The sequence below is a fragment of the Peromyscus californicus genome, unplaced genomic scaffold (assembly GCF_007827085.1).
Source record: "Peromyscus californicus insignis strain IS unplaced genomic scaffold, ASM782708v3 Scaffold_6__1_contigs__length_162567912, whole genome shotgun sequence".
Taxonomy (NCBI): domain Eukaryota; kingdom Metazoa; phylum Chordata; class Mammalia; order Rodentia; family Cricetidae; genus Peromyscus; species Peromyscus californicus.
Window position 1 is genome coordinate 66,597,640 of NW_026294584.1, and position 14,302 is coordinate 66,611,941.

Here is a 14,302-nt window from a genome sequence, read left to right on the forward strand (position 1 = left end):
CCCCTCCAGACAGACAGACAGACAGACAGACAGACACACACACACACACACGTCAATCTAATAAAAAGTTTTTCATTAAAAAATCAGGGTATAGCCAGGCGGTGGTGGCTCACGCCTTTAATCCCAGCATTCAGGAGGCAGAGGCAAGAGGATCTCTGTGAGTTGGAGGCAGCCTGGTCTACAGAGAGAGTTCCAGGACAGTCAGGGCTATATAGAGCCTGCCTCAAAAACAAACAAGAAAGAGAGGGGGAGGGGAAGGAAGGAAGGAAGGAAGGAAGGAAGGAAGGAAGGAAGGAAGGAAGGAAGGAAGGAAAGAAGGAAGGAGGAAGAGAAAAAAATCAGGGCATAGCTCAGTGGCAGAGTGCTTGCTCAGCAAGCAGTAGGACTTGAGTTGCACCCCCAGAACTGAGGGAGTCAAGAACAGTGTGATGGGTTTGCAATATTAAACTCCTCAACAAGATAAAGCACCCTATGACACAGAGGGAAAAAAATAAAACAAGACTAAGCCTACAGTAACTGAAGACATAAATGTTCCACAGGACAGTAAGCCCGGGAAGGCTGATGGCTTGGTCCCAAAAGGGTAATGACTCCACCGTGATCACTATGTATCATTGATTTCTCAAGCAGTTAGGACAGAAAACATACATGATAAACCTGGGGCTTGTGCTACAAAATGAGGTAACTTAGTCAGTGCCGATGTGGCAAAAAAATGACACTGGTCTGAAAAAGTCACCACATTCATTTCAGGGTACAAGCACTGAAAACAGTGACTCCAATCTGAAGCCCAAAGATACCTAAACCCATGAGTTTGTAGTTATGCACACAAACACACTGGCTCTGAGAAAGGTACGTAATAAAGGAGGGAGGGATGAGCCTCAGGTTTGTGTTTTCTATGCAAACTATCTCAAATAACCAAGTAATCAAGTAACTGCTGAAGACAGGCTCCTCTTTACCCAATTGCAATCAGGGAATAAAGACATGGTAGAACCCGAAGGCGACCACCTCAGAACCACACCGCAATGAATGTTAGGAAGGACCACTGCCATTCACATCAGAGACAGACACCACCCACCCCTAACGAAAGAGACACACCATGTCCTGTCCAAATTAGCAAAAGGTGAACCTGTATGTAATCTGAGTTCCACGAGGGTCACAGGAATGCGTTAAGTGACCACACAGGGACACATTCAGCAACGGGAGACTGTGAATGCTACAGTATAAACTAACATCCACAGACACACTGGGAAAGAAAATGCAGCCCTCTGAGGAGTGGATTAACTAAAATGATCAACTTTTTAAAGATGCTTCTGGTATTTAATAGCCTCTAATTCAACATCAAGTTTTCAGTTATTTACTTACGTATTTGCTCATGCACTTGTTTAACGTGCATGTGTCACACGGGTGCTCACACGCCATGAAGTATGTGTGGAGACCAGAAGGCAATGTGAAGGGTAGTCTGCTCTCTCCTTCCATGGTGTGGGAACCGGGGATTGAACTTAGGTTGTGAAGCTTGGCAAAAGGTGCCTTTAGCTGCTGAGTCAGATCGGTGAAAATTTAAAGAGCCTTTTCTTTTTTTTTTTAAACTCAACGATACCTTCTCCCCATCAAAACTTTGTATGATTAAGTCCTAATTCGCAGTTTCTCAGAATATGACCTTACATCAAGAGCCTCTGCAGAGGTGGTACAGTTACAATAGGCTTGGACGGAGTATCTTCACCCAAAGCTACTGCCTCTTTATAAAGTGGGTCTGGAGCCAGAACACAGCGGGAACACCATGTGAAGGGGAGTTTTGCTGCCACAAGCTAAGAACTAGCACAGAGTGAGGAGACTTCAACAGCTCCTTCCCTCACAGCCCCAGGAACTGACAAACTGTCAGGCACCTTGGCCTCCAGGCTTCCAGCCTCCAGAAGGACGAGGCCAGCTGAGGCAGGAAGTTCTCGTTTAGATTTGTCCTACGGAAGTTCTGGTGATCCCAACTGAAATATCTAATGATGGTGTGATATAAAATAACCTAGAAAGGGGGGAAAGGTCACGTGTGTACACAAAACAAAACCAGCCAAGCATATATTGATAATGGTGAAACTGGGCTCCACTGCATTAGTCTACTTTTACATTTAATATCTTTCATAATAAAATAAGTAAGTTATGGAGATTTTTAAAGTGACATCTCAAAGCAGCAGCAGCCACTGCCACCAGAGAACAGACAACCGGGCATCATAGGGCAATGGGAAAATGGAATTGTAAATTCCTGAAGGAAACATGCACCAGCCACAGGGACTGGAATCCACCCCTACACGGACACACCAATCACCAGATCAGTCCTAATGATGTAAGAGACTGATCATCCCCAGAGCAGCCATTCATAAAGAAAACAACCCAAGCCCAGCAGTGGTGGCCTTTAATCCCAGCACTCACCAGACTCCTCCTGCCTCAGCCTCCCATGTGCTGAAATCACAGACGTAAGCCACCATGCCCAGCTTCAGATGAAATAACTAAGTGGGCAAGCAGCTGGACCCAAAACGTGGAGACTGAACTGTGGAGATGGAAACGGAAGCCTGTGTGTTCTCACGGTTCTAAAACGGCCTCCTCTGCACTGGTTCCCAGGAGCCTGGTTCCAGAGAGAATGAGCCCAGCAGAAATGCTAAATAAAACATTCTGTTAGGGCAATTAGGGGCTCCCTTTAAAGAGTCCTGCAATGTTCTCCCTAAACTTATCCAAGCTCATAAGGAAAAATCATTAAGATAACTGTGTGGGGACAGGAGAGGAATTACAACAGTATTTTATGTTTCAGTCTCCACCTGATCCCCTCCATCTTTCTTATTGTAGTGCACTGGTTACTTGATTTCTATCCTAACAGCAAGGCTGATGATCGGCAACTCAGAAGCCTGGATATGACAGAGCCCCCACTTTACCCCACTGCTCAGCCCAGGAAACAGTTTCCACTTAATCAACCACACCAGACAACAAACTGGGAAAAAAAAAAAAAAAAAAAAAACAGACCTTATGATATGGAAGCTTCTTCAGAACTTCTTCCTAAGATGTTCATCTTCCCAGAGCAATTAAGTTGGGGGGTGAGGGAGGATGGTCAGACATCCAGGTTTTGAAGTAAAGCTAAAAGATATTATGGGTTTGGGGGTTTTTTGTTGTTTGGTGGTGGTGGTGGTGGTGGTGGTGGTGGTGGTGGTGGTGGTGGTGGTGGTGGTGGTGGTGGTGGTGGTGGTAGTGTTTGAGACAGAGTTTCTTTGTGTAACGACTCTGTCTGTCCTGGGACTCGCTTTGTAGACCAGGTTGGTCTCAAACTCACAGAGATCCGCCTGCCTCTGCCTTCCAAGTGCTGGGATTAAAGACATGTGCCACCACTGCCTGGCATATTTCGTTTTATAAGCGAGACTGATTTTCAAGTACATATTCTCAGGTCAGCAAGCTAGCTCAGCAGGTAAGGGCATTTGCTGCTAAGCCTGGCATGGTGAGAGAACAGACTCCCTCAAGGTATCCTCCAGCCATGAGCATCTAGTCATGAGCACTGACATGCACATGCACGCACGCGCGCGCACACACACACACACACACACACACACACACACACACACACACACGAACAAAAATCTAAGTGATTGAAGTAGATAACGGAATAAATAAAGCACACATTCCCTCATGTGTCAGATTACATAGTCTACCTTTTGCCTTGGAAAACCTTAGTCACTGCAGCCATGGGCAACGCCAGGCCCCCAGCACAAAGAGCCTTAAGATACAGATGACTAACTCTGGCTCAGCTCTGTTTCCAACCCACTCTGGAAACACCGCCCTCCACTTCCCCACAGAAGACCCTAAACTGCTCTAGGACCACTTCACTTCCACGGTCAGCGGCTTATGGGTTTCCTTCTGCATTTCATGAATGCAGCTAGGGATTTGAATTCTTCTGATCAGAGAGCAACCGTCAGACAATCAGAAAGTCCTCACAAAGTCCTCACAGAAGTTCTTTCCTAAGACATTGGAAACTAATCTCACATACAAATCTTCCTTAAATCTAACAGTGAAAGAAAAGGATGAAGTGTGGTGTTTCAGGTCAGTTCCTGGCCGACCATCTAAGAAGGGCGTGCCTGGACCTCATGGCATTCTCTTTGGCGGGGAGGTGAAGGACGGGAGAGAGAACTCTACTTCCGTGTGCATCCTACATGTGGGAGAAGGCTTTCCTAGTGCTCCAGCACCGGGTCCTCCAAAAGCTATTTCCTTGTACCTTTATCTGCCACAGACACAAACGTCGTGGAACATTCTCCCACCCTGGTGTTCATACTGCTTTATTTACATCATCAAAAACGAATCGCCAGAAACCACAAAAGCCCACACAGTACGAATGGACGCTACCCAAGGCACCTGAGAGGAAGAGGAGGGAGGTGACAGCAGTCCCACGGGATGGTGGGTAATGCTAACAACTCAGGACAGCGCCTACAAACCAGCGCGCAGCGCCGTGACCACAGTGTGGCCATCGTGCTGACTCTGTGGAGAAGTCAGACCCGGCTCACAAGCGGAAGAATGCAGGCAGGTACTTGTTTCCAGGTGAGAACTTCAGCAGGGACCTTTCTCTGTGGGACTCTGGGAACTCCAACCACCCCTTTGCCCAACCTCTTCCCTGTGAGCTTCTACCACAGAGAGGACGGCCAGGCTGAGGGAGGCTGTGGGATGAACCCCCTCTGGTCCTACCCCCATTCCAGCAGTTGGCTTGAGCCTTGGATGGCTGTGGGCCTGCGGGAACAAGACTCAAGCTCCAGCCACGAGCTTGCATCACTCAGAGAGCCAAGCCTCAGCTTCTCTGACTCTCCCTGCAGGTTCCAACCATCTGAATGCTGCTCCCCCCAGTCACTGTTCCTATCCCTTTCACTCTTTAGCCTCTCAGGGTCCCACGTGATTCTCCACATTCAAATGCCCTGGCGAAGGCCTAGTGTGTGCACTGTGGGACCAGCTGACGGCCACAGGACCTTAATCCAGGCTGAGAAGCGATGAGTTTGTTTTATCACATAAATATGTGATAACAGGATGCTCACAGAGAACAAGCACTGTTTCTAGGGCCACTGCAGGGTGATTTCTTTTTTTTTTCTTCTGAGGCAGGGTCTCACTATGTAGCTCTGGCTGTCCTAGAACTCACTATGTAGACCAGGCTGACCTCAAACTCACAGAGCTCTGCCTCCCCGGTGCTGGGGAGTGCTCGGCAGGTGTGAGTCTTTTTAATGTACAAAGTAAATGAGTGGGGTGGCTGATGTAATCATCTCCAGTCAGAAATGAGGAAAATGAGTCTCAGATATTTTTAAAGTCTGTTCAGGGTTGGCAAGATGGCTCAGTGGGTAAAGGCACGTGCTGCCAAGCTGACAACCTAAGTCCCTGGGACTACATGGTAGAAGGAGAAAACGGGCTCCAACTGCCGCATGCATGCCATGCTGTATGTGTGTACACGCGCCCACGCATCTGTGCGCACGCATATGTATGCACATATGTATGTAAAACCCTGTTCAGAAATAGTCACTGTGCTAGGCTACAATTTAAGTCTCCCTACAAGCTGCCATGCTTCCTGTAGGCGGTTGCACTGGGCTTGCACACTGCTCACAGCTCACTACAGGCATGTGCACAAGTCATGTTCTAGAAATCTCCTTCCTTTTGTTAGACCACTGGTTGTCTAACAAAACAGCGTTGTTTATGCTGTGAAACACCTCATACCACAGGCTTGGTTACCATTGGATCTATACCCCATTATCCATAGTTCTTGCAAACTTTAATGAAAACAGATGTATGTAGTCAAATGTCTTTCTCAGGCAGGAATATTTTGTCTATGCAACGCATTTCCTTCATCAAATCATGAGTCACATAATATCTGGCTGTTCCACTCTCTGTGATCCTAAGATTAATCAGTGGACTCCAAGTCTAATCCTCCCATTATAATGGAATCTGGACTGTAAGTGCACAATTTTCACTGTCTACAGTAAGGCTTGGCATAAGACGGTTGGCACACCAAGGGTGCACAGACAAAGATACACAAGTGCCCTTTCCTGGAAGGCAGGAGGTGCTCCCCAAGCCTTCAGAGAAAGGAACTGCCTGCCCACCCTACTCTTAACAAGCCTAATCAATCTGGCTTTTACCACCCTACTCTTAACAAGCCTAATCAATCTGGTATTTAATCACGAATGCTGATACATGCCAGGAATTCCAGAACTCAGGAGGCTGAGGCAGGAGGACTGTGTAAGTTTGAGGTCAGTCAAGGTTACACAGCAAGACCTTGCCCACACTTACCAAATGGGGGGGGAAATATTTGTGTTAATCAATGTCAAAAAAAAGTTTCAGAGGGAATCAAAGCTGAAAAGATTCTAAATTCTAGTTCCAAGTTTCTTCCACATTCTCTCTTTAATTTCCTTTGGCCCTTTAAAAAGAGACCATGGGACCAGAAGCCGTGGCCCAGGCTGTAATCCCAGCACTCAGAAGGCTGAATGTCTAAGTCTAAAGCCAGTCTGAACTACACAGCAAGACCTTGCCAAAGGAGGGCAGAGACGGAGGCATGGAAGCAAGGGTGGGGGAGGGGAGAGAAACTTAATTATGAAGAAAAACTTAGGGCAAACAAAGGATTGTCTTATTAATTCGATCTTACTCAGAACAAGGGGAAAATACAAGAAAGAAAAGCATCACGACAAGCCGTACGATCTCAACGGAACTGCCGCTAGCCCAGCAGACAGGACACTTGCCCATTAAGCGTTCACTTGCCCACTTTTGGTTGCTGTATTTGACTGTCTCAATGACAGCCATATCACACTAGCTGTGATTCCTGAGCAGATAGCTGATGACAACATCTTTAATAAAATGGCCCATCTTAAAACGGGCAGTTTGAGACCCACCCCTCAATCTAATGAATTTCCTAAACAAATATTACTCTAAAGCATCTCTAAAATCTAAAATCTCTGAAGTCACCACTCAACCCACAAAGCTCTTTTTATTAGGTAACAAAAACATTTAGAATATATTAAGGAACCAACCATCCTTTCCAAGATCAAACGCAACAGCTGTGTAACAAGACAGCATCGCATGAAATATTCTAAGCACAAACGATCTGATACTAAGCGGGGACCTTGGGGAGTCAAGACTCATAACAACTTCCCTCAGCTCACTGCCAAGGAAACCTGGAAATCATACTTCGCATTTTAACAGGGGCTCTGGTTTAATGACGCAGCAAATTCATTTAGAAACCTAATCTGAAACCACAAAACAAGCCGTTCTTGATATTTATGTTCTAATGATACAGGCAGGGAGCAGTTCCCTTGCAAAGCTTCAAGGCAAGATTTAAAACCTTTCAGGAAGCCAGCAAGACGGCTCAATCCACAAGGGTGATGCGACAGTCAAGCCTCAAGACCTGAGTTCAATCCCTCGGTCCCCAGGGTGGAAGAGAACCAACTCCCAAACGGTCCTCTGACCTCCACATGTAAGTGTACAGACACACACAGCAAACATGATAATAAGATTTTCTTTTTTGATCTCCAGAGTTTGTGGTCTGGAAGAGTTAATCACTTGCTTTGACCTCTTCAACTATCGGTGTCTCCAATTCTCACCATGACACCGTCATGATGCCGGGGAAATTGCTGACACGCCTGGCCAACTGTGCTACGTAGTTTCTGTTGACATGTAATCACCGCAGAGCCACTAGCTAAGCAAAAAGAAGCAGAACCACATTTTTCAATAAAGTATTAAGTAGCAGGTATTTTTAAAAATTCTACCAAGGAAGTAATGTCATATTTTATTCCAATGGGCAGTAACTCAGATCGACAGGACACTGTCCAGATAGAGTTGAGCCATTACCCTCAACTATTGGGCATCTTAGAAAATATTTCAAAGATCAGAGCTTTAAGGGGTTTAGTTCTACAAAGAAAAGTCCGTACCACAGCCACAAGAGAAGAGAATTAGGTTCTAGAACACCAGAGAGCTGAAGGAAAAACCTTTGAGAAAGCAAACACTGGGCTCCGAACCTGAGATCTTAGCTTAGAATGTAGAAGGTCTTACCTCCCATTGTAAGTGGGGCGGGATATTTCGTATCTGAAGTTTCCGAATCCTGCAGAAGAATTAAAACGTTTTAAGGAACAAAACATACAAAAGCAAAACACACCAGTAGCCAACATGGAAGCTTATGAAATACTTAAAATACGATTTTTATTTAACTACACACCAAAATGTTATGAGGAAATGTAGCCCGTGGAGAAGACAAACTAACCCCAAGGTATGCCCTGAGACACTTGGCATTGTTAAATGATTGATACTTCATAAACCACTAAAACAGATAAAGTAAATGTGTTCTGATGACTATGTTTAGCATCCGAGTCTCCTTTCCTCAACTTAAGCCTCCTGGGGCACAAACAGAGCCTTAGTCCAGATGTTTTTGTTCTGAGATCACAGCCAAGGGGCTCACGATAGCTTTCAGGGAACTTGCAACTGGAGGAAACAGGGAACTCACACGCTTTCACTACTTCCTGACTATAACATTCAAAACATTCTTTCATCATGAGTATGGTAATAAGCCACAGAACCTGTAATTCTCAAATCAACAAAAATCAGGTATTTTCATGCCACAAAAGGTGTAGTAGGTCTTTTCAATATCATCTGTATTCAGTGCTATGAAATTTACTATGTTGCCAAAACTTACACAGACACACACAAGCATGAATGTGTACACACATGCAAACCCATGAGGTCTCATGTAGAGCAGCCCAGAATGACCTCGAACTCCTGAGGCTCCCGCCTTTAGCTTTTGAGCACTGAGCTTACAGCTGTGTGCCATTATAGCTCATTCATGCAGTGCTGGGCATTGGACCCAGGGCCTCATACATGTGGAAAGTACTGTCAACAGAGATCCATCCCCAGCCCCCACCCCCACAATTAGACTGAAAAGCACATATTACACTTTGTTAACTGTATGGGTTTGGCTTTCTTTTCTCGAGACAGGGTCTCCTGCTCTGTATCCCAGGCTGGCCCAGAACTTGCGGCAATCCTTTTGCCTGAGCAGACTTGAACAAGCACACTAGGCTTTGCTAACTGCATTTTGAAATAGTTTCTTTAGCAATCCTATGCATTTAAAGACATCCTAGGGCCTATGAGGATGCTGGAGTAAAGTCTATCAAATTGTGCAAACAGGCAAATTGTATACTATGTGAATTATTTGTCAATAAACATTTTATAAAACGTAACAAAATAAAAAATAAAGACATCCTAGGACTGGGGAGGTGGCTGAGTCGGTATAGTAATTGTGTACAAACATCAAGACTTGACCTCTATCTCCTGCACCCTTTTAAGAAGCTGAGCACAGTGGTGCATGCCTTTAATAGCAGCGTTCAGGAGGCAAAGAAGGCTCTGTGAGTTCAAAGCCACGGCTACATAGTGAGTTCTAGACCAGCCACGGCTACACAGTGAGTTCTAGACCAGCCACGGCTACACAGTGAGTTCTAGACCAGCCACGGCTACACAGTGAGTTCTAGACCAGCCACGGCTACACAGTGAGTTCTAGACCAGCCACGGCTACACAGTGAGTTCTAGACCAGCCACGGCTACATAGTGAGACCTTGTCTCAAACAAACAAACAAACAAAAGATTGAGAAAGACACTTAGCTTTGACCTCACATTCATTCACATGAACACATACACACTGATAATAATGATGATAAAGCCAGCACTTGGGAGGGCGAGGCAGGAGGATTATTGTGATTGAGGCCAGCCTAGCTTCAATGTAAAACTTGAATCAAGCCAGGCGGTGGTGGCGCACGCCTTTAATCCCAGCACTCGGGAGGCAGAGCCAGGCGGATCTCTGTGAGTTCGAGGCCAGCCTGGGCTACCAAGTGAGTTTCAGGAGAGGCGCAAAGCTACACAGAGAAACCCTGTCTCGAAAAAACAAACAAAAAAAACAAAACAAAAAAAAAAAAAAACTTGAATCAAAAATAAGTAAGTTGGTAGGTTTCAGGCTAAGCGATCCACAACAGAGAAAACGTGAGGAATCCTCACCTTTGTTCAAATATTCCCCACCTGAACCACCTGTGTGGTGTGGTGTGTGAGGGCTGGAGAAGGGGGCACAAGAGACTGTGTGAGACTGCCCTACAGGCATCGGACACCAGTCAGCCTCCAGCTGCTAAAACCAGCATTGCCTGGCCCGGTGGTGCACTTTAGGATATGCCACAGGAACACTGAAGCAGGAGAATTTTGAGGCTGGGCTAGCCTTGGAGCACAGGGACATGTGCCTCAGTAAAAACAAACAGTGGGAATAACCTAGCAACTCAGTTTGACCAAAAGAAAGTAATTCAGGGGCTGGAGAGATGGCTCTGCATGGAAGATCATGCACTGCTCTTCCAGAGGACCCGAGTTTCATTCCCAGCAACTCTATCCAGTGGCTTATAAACCACCTGTAACTCTAACTGCAGACCAGAGCCTCTATGTGCATGTACTTACACATAATTAAAAATAATAATAATAAAGTAATTCAATTGCTTAACTTGCAAAAATCAGAACCACAGTGAACTTCCTTTTCCCCAACAAAGAGTCTATGATTTTGAAGTTTCACAGTCGGTGACATTTGGAGTAGCCTCTAGTGAGTTATTTGCCTCTTTCCTTTCCCACCGAGCAGTAGAATAAATGCCATAGCTGCTGACTACTCAAAGACACTAAAGGAAACATGAACTCAAATCAGAGACTCCCTGCTCACAGTCTACATGGAGCAGAAGAAGGGAGACGAATTCTATAACTCTCTTGACACGGTAAAACAGCAAATCGTCAGGGAGAGCAGACAAAAACAGTAAATATAGTGTCAGTTAAGAAAAACACATCTGAGCACCACCTAAGTCGAACATACAGAGGAAATGATGCTTTGTTCAAGAACAACTCCTGTGTCAGGCATGTGAAGAAGGCACGTAGTCCCCCAAGCACTCAGGAGGCTAAAATGGGAAGATCAGGAACCCAAGGTTATCCTGGGCTACAAAGACAGACTCAGACTCAAAGAACAAAACCATCATCCTCACCATCATCCTCACCATCATCCTCCTCATCACAGCTCATGAACACATTGATACTACTTTTCTATAAATTACACCCAAGGACTAAAAGATGGGTCGGTGAGTAAAGTGCCTGCCTTACACATGGGGACCTAGAGTTCAAATCCCGAGAACCTCTGCAAAGCCAAGCATAGGAGCTCATATGAGAAATCCCAGAAATGTCCTCTGACAAGACAGGAAACTGTCTGTGCTCCAGCTAGCCTGGTTTAGACAGCAGAGAACAGCAGAGATACTCTGTCTCAAACAAGATGGAAGGCGGGAACAAGCGTCCAAAGTTGTCCTCAACCCCACGTGCAAACACCTGCAGTCACACTAATGCACAGCTGAGCGAGTGTACGTGTGCACACTAACGTGCGCGGGAAGACACACACACACACACACACCAGTAAGTTTTCTAATATGTTATGGCTATGCTCTATATTGCTTCACTCACACTGTAAATATTTATCCTGAGTAACTAAGGAGACAATATGCAGATGTGAACCTATTTTACTCAAGCATCTGACAGGCTTGGAAGCACACTGAGGAGACTGAGTCTCCACTCACTCTAGATTCACTGTGAGAGTGGATATTGCCATAAAAATTTCCCTAAAGTCAATGTGCAAACATGCATATATTCACATTATAAAACCAAATGTCCAGGAAATTTTTTAGGGTCCTCTCCTTTGAGAATCAGCCATGTTCCCAAGGATGTTTAAAAATGCACACAGCTCGCCGGGCGGTGGTGGCACATGCCTTTAATCCCAGCACTCAGGAGGCAGAGCCAGGTGGATCTCTGTGAGTTCAAGGCCAGCCTGGTCTACAGAGCGAGATCCAGGTCAGGAACCAAAGCTACAGAGAGAAACCCTGTCTTGAAAAACCAAAAAAGCACACAGCTCTCATTTACCAATTAAATGTCCCTCTGGAATAATAATTTCCTAAATGACTGTCTAGTTTCCTAATCAACCAAGGGTGCCAACCATACTCAAGCAGCAGAGAAATACCATCATAGTCAAGAGAGCACTTGAGAGAGACAACCCAACCTACACTCTGGCATCTTACTCCTGGCCAACTCCTAGAATAACATTGTAACACGAATCTTAAATGGTCTTATTAATAAAAAAAAATGGGAGCCAGTTATTGGGGTGAATTCTGAAAGATCAGAGAAACAGAACAAGCCAAGCTAACCTCACTTCAACTTCTCAACTGATCCTGTTTCCTCAAACTAGAAGCCTCTGAGTCCTCATCCGAATGGATCTCAGCTGAACTGCTGCTAAAAGCCTAAAAGCTAAAAAGCCTCTAATTCCTGGTTCTAATGCTTTATATACCTTTAAGCTTCCTAACACCATTTCCTGGGATTAAAGGTGTGTGTCACCATGCCTGGCTGTTTCCAGTGTGGACTTGAACTCACAGAGATCCAGATGGATCTCTGCCTCCGGAATGCTAGGATTAAAGGTGTGTGCTATCACTGCCTAACCTCTATGTTTAATATAGTGGCTGTTCTGTTCTCTGACCCCCAGATAAGTTTATTAGGGTGCACTATATTTCAACCACATGACGTCATATCTAGGTTGATTCTAAATGCTTAGGAGTCAAGTAAATATTAATGTTTACAGACAGTTTCTGCGAAGCGTGGTGACACACACGGGTAATCCAAGTACTCTGGAAGGTCAGGAGTTCAAGGTCAAACTTGCCTACATGTGGAATTGGAAGCCTAGAGCCTGGGGGACACTTGAATACATACATGCATGTATGTAACAGTTCAGTTCCAATATAAGCTAAATACTGTTTCATTTCCTCCAAAATTTCATCATTTCTTAGTTAAGGTTTTTATTGCTGTGAAAAGACACCATGACCATGGCAACTCATAAAGAAAACATTTAATTGGGGGCTCACTTAGTTTCAGAGGTTCAGTCCATTATCATCATGGTGGGGAGCATGGAGGCATGCAGGCAGATGTGGTGCTATAGCTGTGAGTGCTACATCTTAACCAGAAGGCAGCAGGAAGTCAACTGACAGTCACACTGAGGGAAGCTTGAGCAAGAGACACCTAAAGCCCGCCCCCACAGTGACACACTTCCTCCAACAAGGCCACGCCTCCTAATAGTGCCACTCCCTTTGGGGGCCATTTTCTTTCAAACCACCACACATATATATCTCACATACATAATCATGGGATAACAGGGTTATCTTGGGAGTATAGAACAGTGCTTGAAAAAAAAAAAGAACAGTGCTTGGCCCCAGCTAAGTACTCAACAGGTTTAAGCTTATATGTTTTTAATAGAAGGGAAAGAAAAGCCAATGTGCCTGTAATCCCAGGCAGGAGACAAAAGCAGGAGGTACAGAAAATTTGAGGCCAGCCTGGACTACACACAGGACATTTTCCAGACCAGCCTGGGCTAGGTATTTCAAAACAGCAACAGAAACTCCAAAACTTCCAAAAGAAGAAAGCACGATATTAACAGGAATTGGCATTTCTGTTGAGTTTCTTAAATCTTATGCAGAAAGGAAAAAAATCACCACACTTAGTACAAGAATGGAAACTAGAAAACCACTTAATTATTTAAGTACACAAATTATTGAAAAACAAAACCCAACTTTCAACACAACCTATTTATAAATTTAAGAGATTTCTCCCCTGAGGGAGAAAATGGTTTTAAGGACACCTACTTACACGGAGATGGGAAGGGATGGGACTCAGTACACTACAGGGCACATACTTAGCATGTCCAAGTCCCTGGCTCCCTCCCTCGAACTGGGGGAAAATATTATATACTGAAATGAAAATTCAATAAGCAATGTATTTTTTAAAAAGGAAGTTTAATCATAGAACAAGGAGACTCAAATTCTAAAGAACACCTTCAAGATCTTTAGTTAACTGATATGATTTTATGTAAATTTTCAGATTGACACCAAGTTCTTTTTCATGGTGACTCCTAGGCAGCTGGCTGTGTCAAGATACCACAGGCTGTCAGAAACTCATTGAAGTGGATGATGAACACAAACGTTGTAGTTCTATACATTCTATGAGAAGCACATGGCCATGGAAGTAGCTGCTGATGCTCTGGGTGAACCATGGAAGGGTTATGTGTTGGGATCAGTGGTGGGAATGACGAACAAGGTTTTCCCATGAAGCAGGCTGTCTTGACCCATGGCAGAGTGTGCCAGCTGTTGATAAGACGCATTCTTGTTATAGACCAAGGAGAACAGGAGAGAGGAAGCGCAAGTCTATTCGGGGATGAATTGAGGATGCCAATCTGAGTGTT

General features: G+C 44.9%; 1 protein-coding gene across 1 annotated transcript in view; it reads right to left on the reverse strand.

Annotated features, from left to right (window-relative positions):
* Positions 1-14,302, reverse strand: part of Igf2bp3 (insulin like growth factor 2 mRNA binding protein 3) — a 143,684-nt gene that overhangs the window by 86,032 nt on the left and 43,350 nt on the right. The window contains exon 3 of the mRNA XM_052720269.1: positions 8,032-8,080. Within this exon, the coding sequence (XP_052576229.1) occupies positions 8,032-8,080 (49 nt within the window). The remainder of the gene's footprint in view (positions 1-8,031; positions 8,081-14,302) is intronic.